Consider the following 12,266-nt stretch of genomic DNA (forward strand, 5'->3'; position numbering starts at 1 on the left):
CTCTTCCTAAAGCAGCCTGTCAAACTGGCATGTTTAACAATCTATGCAGAAAAAACCTGCCTGACTTATGCCATAGTGATCAATTGAGCAAAAATGAGTGGGTGAGCAGGATTAGCAATGGTGCTCTAAAAGAAGTATTTTAACGTATCTTGATCTAGGGTTTGGTACCTGGTTTGTGGTTCTGCCTTTTTTTTTTTTTTTTCCCCTAAAAGAATCAAAGTACCCAAAGAAAAGCGTAAAACCTTTCTGCATACAGACAGCTACTTGTGGTACATTTCAGCACACCCTGGAACAGTCTTTGATTGCATCTTTCCACTGACTTGAGTTTAAATGCGGAGGTCACTAAGACAATAACACTCAGGATCTTAGGTAGGAATTTGTGTTCCTCAAAAATGTCATCACAAAGCAACTGCTTTTTGCTCAAGGAGGGTCAAAAGAAACGCAGAACAAACCCTACAGTTTGCAGTTTAGAGCTCTAGAGTACTGCAGAGGCAGTCTGAGAATGCCTTTAAGTAAGAACCATATATTGCATCCTTCCCTATTTTGTAAATTGTAAGCCACTCAGCTGATGTTAGAATTCACAGCTGTAGTTACAAGGTAACACCACAGTAAGGTGCAATATTCTTGGCTCTGCATTTTTGAGTAGTATCTATATCCTTGGTCTTTTCAAACTAATGAAAAGAAACTTTATTGGTTTAATAGTTCATTTACATGATATTAACAACGATTTAATCAAGAATGATATTATGTATCCATTAATTTCTGATATATGTCTGCTTTAAGCAGCTAGGTATTTTAAAGTGATAGCTATGAAAGATGATCTTATTAAATCTGTTCTGTACAAATTCTGACACACGTCCACCAGAGCTGATGCCTTTGCTTTTGCACAAAACTATGACCTGTGGCTTTTTTATTGATTCTAGGAGACCTGATGGCAACCAAACTGACGAAGAGTCACAGGACCATATAAGCCATAAGCCTAGTGGGAAGATGTGAGCTACGCAAAAAAAAAAAAAAAAAAAAAAAGGTGAATAAACATTCCAGGATCTCCATTGTGGAAGCAGCGCTGCTGGCCATGAGTTGCACAGCTTCGCAGGGGGATGTTAAGAAAGTCAATCACAGGTGGCCATTTCCTGCTAGCAGTTTTTATGCAAACTCTCCACACCTTTCAGTGGGGATTCCTGTGCGGGACTAATGGCTTGATACTCCCCTCTGCCATTTCTCTGTCAGAAAGAATGAACGATAGCACCCATAACCTGCCCGTGCGAGAAGTCCCAGGGACATTCTACATGGTGTGTGCTTTAACCAAAGGTAAACACTTCAGATAGATTGAAACCTGCTAAACCCAAAGTCCGTGTCAGACTCTTTTGTGTTATTGGCATTTAATATGGACATTGGTTATAGAGAATCATGGCAAAGTAGTAAAATATATTGGACAAATTTGCATAAAACATAAGCCTGAGTTGATGGAAGTCAGAAGATCTTTCAGGATTGCTGCTTTTATTTCAGATCTGAAGAAGGGCTCATAAAGGACTGTAAAGTTTGGGGTTTTTTTCCAAATATACCAGTCTAATAAAAATATTATCTTTTTGTACAAATCTTGCCTCACACAAGATTTCAGAATCTACAGTACTGGTGTTTGGGCCTTTTCTTTCTTCACCAAAGTCAGAGGTTTGACAAAAGCATACATATGTATGTCAAGACATAATTTTTTAACCTAAGATTACATTTAGAAAATCACATAAAAGTAAGATGACATTAAAATTAGAAGAATGAATCTGAAAAACTCTAGTTACAGAGCATTTAGAAATGTCTGAGTTAAGACAGCCCATAAACCCTGAAGGTGGATCCCTTATAATGCAGATGTTGGCACAGACTGTACAAGGGAAGATGCGGTCTTATCACAAAAGACATGGAGAAGCTCAGCTCTTACAGTCGGAGTGTCCCTTGTCCATGGAAAGCAGAAATTGCAGGAAAAGACCGGCTTCGGGCCTGCAGAGGGCATGGGTAGGAGCTTGGTCCCTGAAGGACGTCACAAGCACAAGCAGTTTGGCAACTAGGAGCTGCTAAGTGATGGCATATGCTCTAAAGAATCCTTGGCATATTTAGCTGCCATATGCTATCAAGTGCCTGCCACTGAGTACGTGTGAATTTATAATTATTTTTTGCTGGAGGTTTTTAACTTGGATTTGGACCAGTTTTTCATAGGGACAACAAATGGCATTTGTCTGCTGCAAGAGTTACCTCCAATCAAGTGCTTCTCTCCAGAGTGGATCAGGCTGCTAAGGGAAACAATCATAACATTGTATTTAAAAACATTATGTTTCCCTTAATCATCTGTTGAAATAATCTGAACTGCTTTACGGAAATGTTTCTTAAACAAAGAACCTCAGAGGGTTACACTGAATCACGAATGTCAGCCTAGATGCATTCTAGGCAAATTGATGATACCTAATTAATATAAAGATTATAAATTTATCAAAAGTGGTTTTGTGTTTTATTCCTACAAAATAAAACTGCAAGTAGAGTTTCATAAAAACAATCAGAAGCCTGTCTGAAAATGATGTCTCGATATTCTTCATAAGCCAAGAATTTTGTGGAAATATTTTTTATCTGCTTTCACAGTATGTGGAGAATGCGCTCTCTAACTCCAGGCAAGGTCATCTTCATACACTGGAAACAGCTGCTGGATGACTTAAAGCAGATTTCTCCTCCACACAATAAGGTAGGTTTCCTTTTCTTCCTCCATGCTGGCTACACAGAGGAGATGAAAGTGATAACCCCTCAGGAATTTCTCACATTTCGCCTGTCCGTGGCACGTTTGCATTCCAGAGGAACTAGCACAGTGAAACCTGTTGAAAGGGATGAAACTTTGTTAAACAAAAATTCACATATCGAGGAGTTTTATGATAGTGCTGAGGGATGCTAGCCAAGATCAGATGCATCTGGGGCAGGCACCCCATAAACAACAAATAAGCAGCACCCACATGGAGGGGGTCAGTTTAAATAATTTCATACACATATGCCACTACTGCTGTTGTTATTGGCCTTCAAAGAATTGTTGCTAATTGAGGGAGAACTGTTCTTCATTAATAACTGAGCCACAGAGAGCAGTGCCCATGAAACCACAGATTATGCTAAGGTATAATGACAGTTTTCTACTAATGATATTCCAAGTTAGTCCCAAAAGGAATGAAGAAGGGGGAAATAAAGAGGGCAGACATGATGGCTATAATCCATCGTATCAGAATGGATATAATCCATTCTCAACCTAGAATTTAAACACACAGGTCTTTTGTATATGAACATTCATGTAAGATCTGTAATTAACCTATGTGAGACCGTGCCTCATGCAGTACCACCTAAAAGTAAAGTGGCAGGGATGGATCATCCAATTGATACTGGAACCGTGACAATTCTGTTTCTAGGGTTTTGCACACACAAAAGTGGTTCAGGTCAGTAATTAACAACTGTGACCTGTAAGGGCTTTTCAGAGTCCTGTATGAAGCAAGGTAGTTCTGGCCCTTCCATTTCCTGTGGGTAGCCTTTAAGAGCAGCCTGCTAGTGACTGTGCATCCAATGGAACCAGAATGGAGCTTAGACTGTAAAAATTGTCTACTGTTGAAACTACGAGGCACAGTTTCAACAAGATGAGGACTCTGAAATGGGAGTTTTCTAAATTATACCCACTGTGTGCACAAAAAGGGGGTTTCATTCTTCCACGCTAGAAAAGCTGAACATTTTTGGCATGTATGTTATTCATTTAAAAAAAAAAAACCAAAAAATCAGAATGAAAAGAGTTAAGCATAAGTGTATACATAGAAATAAGCATGGGAATAAGACCACAATAAGCACTGTAAAAAAGAAAAGCTGGTCCGAAGAAGTGACTTGTGGAAGTTGTCTTGTGTAAAAGGAGACCAATAAGGAGTCAATGTTCCCTCAAACTAGTAGTGAGCGCCTTGTTGCACCCATGGACTCACTGCATGGACTGTAAAATGCAGCCAACTATGAACTCTCTAGGCCTGCAAGGCAGGAATAACCTGAAATGTGAAAAAGTAAAAAGTCTGGCTTTTGTTAGCAGAAATTTTCTGTAATGACAACTGAAAAGTATGTTCCTTTAAGTATCAGTGCAGATGGATAACTTCCTCCTCTCTAATGTGCTTCAGAAAGGCACATTCTAATCATCTAGTCTAACTCCTTTTTTAGAACATGAAAATCTTTCTTTACCATCTCAATTTTCTCCCATACTTTGATACTGCAAGATATTCTTTGTTTTCTCTCCCTTTCCCCGTTGGGGTCCGCACTTGTGACTGTACAACCACCCACACAATCAAACCACTCAAGATGCTTCAGCGCTAACCACACAGAAGATGGCCTTGACATGTGCACACGCTGCAGCCTGGCCCGCACAGCTGGGCAGCTGCAATTACACAAGTTTCCGGGTGAACTGACCCTCATGTGCAAACACATGTGTTTATATTGTAAATTCTTTGTGCAGAGGCTAGGTCTAACCAAAGGTTTGTAGTATATCTCACACAATGCTTTCCCAGTCTCAGCGTGGACACTAGATACCCAATATACAGGAGTGGAGATGTTCATCAAAGTTTTGCGGGTTTTTTTTCCCCTGTTGATTTGGGTATTACTTTGCTTTGTTTTGTATGAAAATGTGACCTCTTCATGCTTAAGATCATTTACTCTTTAAGCACAACATAAGTTTTCGGATAATTTATCAGATACTCCAGTAATCAGTTAAATTATGTATGTTTAAATCTATGAAGTACTGTTTGTACTCAAATGTACTTCATAGCAGTGTGACACAGACACCTCACATTCTCTAACCCTTGTCTAAAATAACTCAAATTATGTGCATAAATTATATGTGAAGGAATTAGCTGGTGATTAGCTTCACCAGCTCTACCACAGCATAGATAAGGTCAAATGAGCAGATCAGGAAACTTTAAGTCCTTTTGACATTAAAAGTATTCAGCAAATTTAAATTCTTCTTGACGTATAACTTGCTGCAACTGTTTGATTGTTAGAAATGTCTCTTGGGTGTAGAAAGGATTCTTACTGCTAGACCAGTTGACTCAAACTACTGCTGTTCTTTAAATGTTCTTCAATTATTTTGTTGATGTTATGAGGGTACAGCATACTACAGTTTAGTTTAAATTGATTTAATCTAACTGAAGGCCAAAACTACTAACCTTTCTTAGGTTCAATTCCATAATTACTGCACAGCTTGCTTACAGAACAGAGTTACGGTTGTCTGGGGGCTTTTGGCAGGCATTTCAAGGGTAAATGGAATTGATCAGTTTTCTAGGCGACCTACAAGTATAGTTTTGAGATAATTAAATTATTCATGTGTTTACCCTTATATCAGTGATACCTGCTTTTAATTTCGACCCCTTTTTTACACAGTATTTCTGGTGAGGAATATAAATAGTACCTAACGATAATTACATTTACTAAGATTTAGTGTTACAACTGCAGATTTTCCTAGTAATATATAGCATTCCATCTCATTTATCCATAGTCCAGCAAGTATTAGACACATATTACGCTGCAGGTAGGCTTCTAAAAGAATTGTATCTGAGAAGCTAGTCTTTTGAGTGGAATAAGCAGAGACGAAACCTTGTTTGACTTATGAAATGTAAGGGCGTGCAAAACAAAGGTAGCACTGATAAGGGATGAAAGAATTAAAATTAATGACCACAAAACTCTGATACCACTGTAGATAAAGACAATTTAAGACAGAGCTGGACTAACCCCTAAGCTAAAGGAAAAGGACACTAAAAAATGGAGAATATGTGATTCTTTAAAAAGAAGCAGTCATACACAAATTACATTAAGTCTAAGTTTTTAAAGGCAGTAGTTGCTATAGGTATGTTATGTAGTAAGTATGGGAAACTTCCTTCTCAAGATAAGCAGATACTGTTCAAATGCATGATGGAGATATATTAGCAGAAAATTCTAACGTTTGGCTAAGTGATAGATTAATGTTCCATTTTAAAAAAAGGCAAAGAATGTAACATAATTCTATAGGTACTTCTCCAGTGTGATATCTACCAGAATCAAAGCCAAAGCTAACATAAAAACTGATAGTCCTGAACAATTAATTTTATTCTGTGGCTGAACTAATTTAAACAATAACATTAGTTTAGCTTTTGATACAGCAAATACTTTGATTTTCTGTCAGACCCTCCCTGTTCTGTAAAAAAGACAAGTCGATACGGCTGTGGAGAATGAACGTTAGAATGAAGGTTAAGCAAACGCTCTGTTAAGCTGGGCTCACTCAGGAGCACTCGGGCAACTTTAGACACTTAAACCCTTTGCTCAGCTACTATTCCGAATACACCGATTTACTGATCTAGATTTTTTTCTGTAGGTGCATATAAAGGTGTTTGTAGCTTTTGTTTCCATCATGGGTGGGCTTAACAGTAAGAGAACCCCTGTTAGGTGCCCAGTTTTTTACTACCTACCTTCAATTACAGTGCAGACAATTTGAATGGTAAAGGGCAAATGAGCATGTTTGTAATAACAATCTGTAGGCTTCTTGTCAAGCCAACAATAGCAGATCCCAGAGGAAATGTGATATCTACTGTTAGTGGTGAAGTTTGCTTTTATCCAGCTCTTCTGAAAGCACAGATTCATGGAAGTACAGTTCTTTCCTGCTTTGACATATCTCTTCACATTCCAGGTGAGCAGTTTAACCATTGAACTGTAAAGTGGTATCTTTCTGTTTCTCTGTGTCCCAATCAATTATTTATGCCAAGTGGAGCGAGGAAGGAAACTCACCCCAGGATGCCCTACAGCCTAAGGGCAGGGTGTGCGGGGGGGTCCTGGTGCTGTTACCATTTTCTTGGCACCCACTCCTCTGCTGACTGGAAGGCCCCCATGCTTCACCTCTGTTGTGCTGGCAGGGTAGTTTGTGGGGCCACGCGGTAGGCAGGTTTAGCATCCTGATCTGGGTTAAAATGATCCTTTTTCTCTTTTGAGGTGGAATTACAACTTTGATGCAATAAAGCCAAGCTGCATGAGATCTCTACAAGACCTGCTAATAAAGCTCCCACTGAAATCAACATCAGAATCAATTACAGTATTTCAAAGGAGATGAGCTGTAACCAAGGTGGGCGCCTTGGAGAAAGCACCCATGTGGAGATAGCTTATTCCCTGAAATTTATTTTGTTTTCAGAACTAGGATGAGCTAAAAAAATGCAAATACCTTTTATATGGGTATAACTGCATGCATCAGCATTTCTAGAGATGTGAAAGTGCCTGGGGCAGTCCTTTTTATACACCACTTGCAAGTTTGCATCTTTGCTGTGTAAGCAATGAACATATAACTGCAAATCCAGCTGTGTGGTTTGTACCTGCACATCATGTTTGCGAATACAGTAGCGAAGACTTCTCTTTCCTCTCCCGCTCCCACAGGAGGGGGAAAATGTATAAATTTTAGTAATTTTGCTGGTATTCCAGCTATGGATACTCCAGTCTCTTGAACCTGAAAAAAAAAAGAAGTGGAAGTTTTCTGGAATCCAGAAATTTTCTGGAAGATACAAACGCCACCGGGGTGTGCTGTAAGGTAAATCGCCAGGTCGAAGCGACCCCTCGGGGCCTGCATCCCGCCACCGCCTCGGGCTTGTTCCCAGGCGGGGACCCCACAGGAACCAGCGGCCAGCTTCCCCGGGGGCAGGTGACGCGCCTCAACGCCACGATTAAGGTTGAGAAGCGCTAAATGCTAAACGCACCGTGAAAATAACATTTCTCGCAGGGAAAAATCTTTCTTTAGGCCGCGCCAGGCGCCGCGGGTGTTTTTTGAGCGGCTTTTTGGGAGAGGGGAGGGCGGGAGGAGCCGTTACTCGCAGCCGGCGGGGGGGGGGGGGGAGACGCGGGTTGAACACCTCGTGCCTGCCCTGCGGAGGCCGAACGGTGGCCTCACGGGCCGGTGAGGGCGCTCCCTGGATAACGGGGAGACAGGGCTGGGGAGACGGGGCCCGGACCGGGAGCGGGGGGCCGGGACCGGTGTGACGGGCCCGCGCTTCCCCCCCCCCCCACCGCCCCGGGGTGGGCGAGCCCCCTCCGCCCGCCTGAGGGACCTGCCCGGCCCGCCCCACAGCGCCCCCTGGCGACCTAGGCTGAGGAGCGCGGCGGCCTCGATCGGGGGTTTAGAACTCGATCGTTGCTGCCTGCCGCCGCTTTGGAGTTGTGGCAGGCAGCACGAGCCGCGCGCTGCCGGCTCGCCGCCTCCGCAGCCGCCTGTCAGCGGCGCCGCGCATGCGCGCCGGGAACATTCCGCTCGTTTCCCTGCGTGGCTGCCCCGGTGGAGTCGGGCCGGGGCCGCCGTTCGCTGCTGCCGCCGCCGCCGCCTTGTGCTGCGGGGCGGGTGCAGGGAGCGGGCCGCGGGGGGCGGCTGACGCGCGGCGGAGGCTGAGGCGGGGGGCGCGGGCCCTGCCCAGCCCTTGCCCGGGGGGCCGGGTCCTGTGAGGGGAGGGGGCGGCGGCAGCATGTCGGCGGCGGGCGGCGGTTCCTGCGGGGGGGAGCGCGGCGGGCTCGGGCTCGGCGGCGGCGGTGGGCGGCGGGGTGTCCATGTTCCGCTGGTTGGAGGTGCTGGAGAAGGAGTTCGACAAGGCCTTCGTGGACGTGGACCTGCTGTTGGGCGAGATCGACCCCGACCAGGCCGACATCACTTACGAGGGGCGGCAGAAGATGACCAGCCTCAGCTCCTGCTTCGCCCAGCTCTGCCACAAGGCGCAGACCGTGTCCCAGATCAACCACAAGCTGGAGGTGAGGGGAAGGGCCGAGGAGAGACCCCCGCCGGGGTGGGGGGTGTCCCTGGTGGTAGGCTTCTGCCACCGGGGTCCTGCCGGTGTGGGGGCCCGTCCCCCGCCCCGCGGGGAGCTGCGGGGGACCGTGTCCTGCCCACGGTGGCGGGGAGAGCCCCTCCTGTGCCCTGCGGCGGACCGGGCGCCTTGCTGGAAGCAGCTGGGAAGGGTTAACCTGGCCCCGCGTTTTGGGAGGCTGTGTCCAGCCCCGCGGGATTCGGGCCTGGCCTTTCCGGTCCTCTGGTTTTGGTTATTGTAGCGTGGGCATGAAGCGGTGCGTGCCAAAAAAAAAAAAAAAAAAAAAGTTTCTCTTTGATGTTGAAAGCAGCAGTCTTGAGCAACAGATGCCGCTGACTGGTCTTCTGTTTGCGCTAAGTCCCTCGTGAACTTGGGAAGCCTTTTAAAAATGGGACAAAGACATAGGGTCAAGATGCTTAAAGCTTATAGTCAGTAGTCAAAACGAGGACATTGTTCCTGCTTAGAAGTGAATGAAGCAGAAAAATGGATTGGGGATGGGCTTTGACAGGTCCTCGTGTCCCTTCATACTCCGAGGCAGCCCAGGTAGCGCTCTGCCAAACTTAGTGTCAGAAAATTAATAATGGAGATCGCACGTTCTGTGAGGAGAACAATAACCGTCCTTACTGTTGGAAAGTTTTCTTCATGCCTAATGCAGAATTTCAGTCAGGGTTGGAAGAAAGGAACGTCGGCCGGAGCCAAGCTGGCTGGTGCTGATGCTGCTCAAGAGGCAGGGTTGCAGGTCCTGTGACTTGTGCAAGAACTGGAGCGCTCTGGAAGGAGATCCTGGCAAACTTTATGGTCATTTTATAACTGTCCAACCTGAGTCGTCTTTGGTTTAGTAGGTGATGTCATTTGTCTTGTCCTTAAGAGGTGTGGATGTTAACTGCCTTCTTGTCTGCCTGTTACGTATTAGAAGACTGTTGGATGTGTCTTCCCTCAGTTAGATTTTCCCTGGGCTAAACCCCTCCGATTTCTTCAGTATCTCTTGCAGTCCATGCTTCTTAGTGTTGTATTGTGTGTTCCACTAACTTTTAAATATATGGGAGTGAGGGGAAAAACTTTTTCAAAACCATGAAGATATGTGTTTTGTAAGAGCGTCAGTAGACACATAAACCACAGAATTCAGTTCTTTCAGTACTTTGTGTTATACTTGTTATAATAAAGGAATTTAAGAGTTTTCAAACAGTAACCTGCTCTTCTGGAGGTCTGCCTTGCAGTAGGAAGTGAAGTAAGTAAATTGGCTTTGGTTTTAATCAGGTTTCTTCCTGGTACGAAGACGTTGTGCAAAATAATCCATAGAGTTTAACAGAGGAACAGGATATTTCAGAGTAGAACAAAGACCTCATTAAACTAGCAGCTTTTTTCATTGCAGTCCTTATTTCACCAGAATACTCGCTGTAGTGATGTTTATGGTATTCTTTGTGTTTATATTGCTATGCTGTCATATACATTTTAGTATTGGGTATGTATCTATACTATCAACCTATGCAGTAGGGTTAATGGTATAGGCGTAGTAAAATAAGATTTATGAGTTTATAGTAGACAATCAGTATTTACTGCATATTACACGGGGATGGTGGGTGTTGTGTACAGACTTGTAAAACAGATGAGTTTTCAGGTTATTTTAAGAGAATGAGTTGGTGCTTGGTAAATATTTCTTTGAAAAGCTGTTTCAAGCTTAAATATTTTGAAAGGAAATGATAAAACTCAGATCCTGAAAGATATTTTGGTATCTAATTAAAATCATCAGGGGCACCTAAGTAACTGAGTATCTGTGCCTCAATCTCAAATGAGTTGAAGGAGCACAGTTAGTAGTTGTAACAGTATAATTATTGTGTATGTCTAGGTGCATGAAGTAATTGTTTGATAAAAATGATACTGAGAATCTAGAGTGAGTGCTTTGGAAGTGAATAAGAAGTCTTTTACTTTGTGAAAGATTTTTATTACTGATACCAGTATTAGGCCTCATACCTATAAAAGAGTTTTTATCTTTCAAATAGACCTTTAGAAGGTTATAGTATTGTCTTGAAGGTCGTTAATTTTAGGACCTCATTATTATTGGAGTCATAAACTTGAAATGAAAACTGCCATTTAAAATCTCCAAAAGATGGAGCTGCTCTGTTGAGAATGAGTGTCTTGTCTTTTTAAGTGCACAGATGTCTAGCCAAAAGCCTCAGCATCCAAAATGAAGGGTACAGTTACATGTTTTGAAAGAAGTTACTGAGACTAATACGGGAGTTTAGGATGTGACCAGTGGATTTACTTTTTTTTTAATAATGCAAGGTACTGTATTCATATAACTTTTAAAATTGCAGTAATTTCTTAATAGCTCACAACTGTAACTTTATCATGCTTGTACTTTTTAATACAAAGCTTTCATCACATTCATAAAAGTGTCATTAGTCATAGTTTACCTAAGTACAAACACTTATTCAAGCCAATAAATTAAATCCATCTTCAGAAATATGCCTTTATTTGGATTAAAATAATACTTTGACTGAATGTGTCAGTGGCTGTTAAAAGCTAAGACTTTACTCCTGCAGCTACGTTTGCCTGCTGTTGTCTTACTGCATGAGTGATCTTATTTCCTAAAGGAAAATCAAATTGATAATAAAAACGATGAATATAATTCTGTTGTTTGTGGGTTCCATTTCCTTGACCAGAAGTGAGGGGTCTTATTATAATATTACAGACAAGAATAAAGAAATGCGGTTTGGACTTGATATCAACTTTATCACCTTATTATGCATTCTCTGATTGATACAGTTGCTTTTAAGAGGCACAGCTTAGTTGGTTCGGTGGATGGAAGCTCCTGCTGTAGGACTTTGGTGCAAAAAATGTTTTGGCATAATTGGTGTATACCTACTGCTAGAGAGATGAGTCTAGGTAAAATATTGTATGAGGGATGTTTCTGAATAGTGAAAGAAGTATTCCAGCAAGACGGTAGTTTCCAAAGAGGGAGTTAGCAATTCAGGGGTAAGTGATTTTTAGAAGGAACCTGAAGGTATGCAGAGGCACAGTAGATGCATGCAGATAAATTTACTTGCGCTTTAGGGTGGTGAAAGGTTATAAACATGCTACTGTGCTAATAACACTTGCAATCCTAAATTAAACTAATTAAACAAAAGGGGAGGAGGATTTGTTTTTGTATTTTTCCTGCTGGTCACAGTAGGACAGAGTTGAATTAAGTAGCTTATCAAAGAGGAAAAAAAGCACTAGGTGATAGAAGCCACGGTCTTTTCTGAGATCAGCTTCGCTTCAGTATGAACAAATGAAGAAGTGTATCTTGATGGAGGACAGTAAGGGCCTTGGGCTGTTAGAACAAAAGGAGATGACAGCCATTTTAAAGGAGATTTTTTGTGATGCTCTGTCCCAGAAAGCATAATAAATCAGCAGATGCAGGCTGGCAGTCAGTGTGTGAGATTT

The 12,266-nt window shown here is 42.7% G+C and overlaps 1 protein-coding gene across 1 annotated transcript in view; it reads left to right on the plus strand.

Annotated features, from left to right (window-relative positions):
- The first annotated feature begins 8,489 nt into the window (after nt 1-8,489).
- Nucleotides 8,490-12,266, plus strand: part of GOPC (golgi associated PDZ and coiled-coil motif containing) — a 28,057-nt gene continuing 24,280 nt past the window's right edge. The window contains 2 exon segments of the mRNA XM_052781232.1: nt 8,490-8,531; nt 8,533-8,784. Coding sequence (XP_052637192.1) covers nt 8,505-8,531; nt 8,533-8,784 — 279 coding nt within the window. The 5' untranslated portion in view covers nt 8,490-8,504.

This window comes from Harpia harpyja, chromosome 3, assembly GCF_026419915.1.
Source record: "Harpia harpyja isolate bHarHar1 chromosome 3, bHarHar1 primary haplotype, whole genome shotgun sequence".
Lineage (NCBI taxonomy): Eukaryota > Metazoa > Chordata > Aves > Accipitriformes > Accipitridae > Harpia > Harpia harpyja.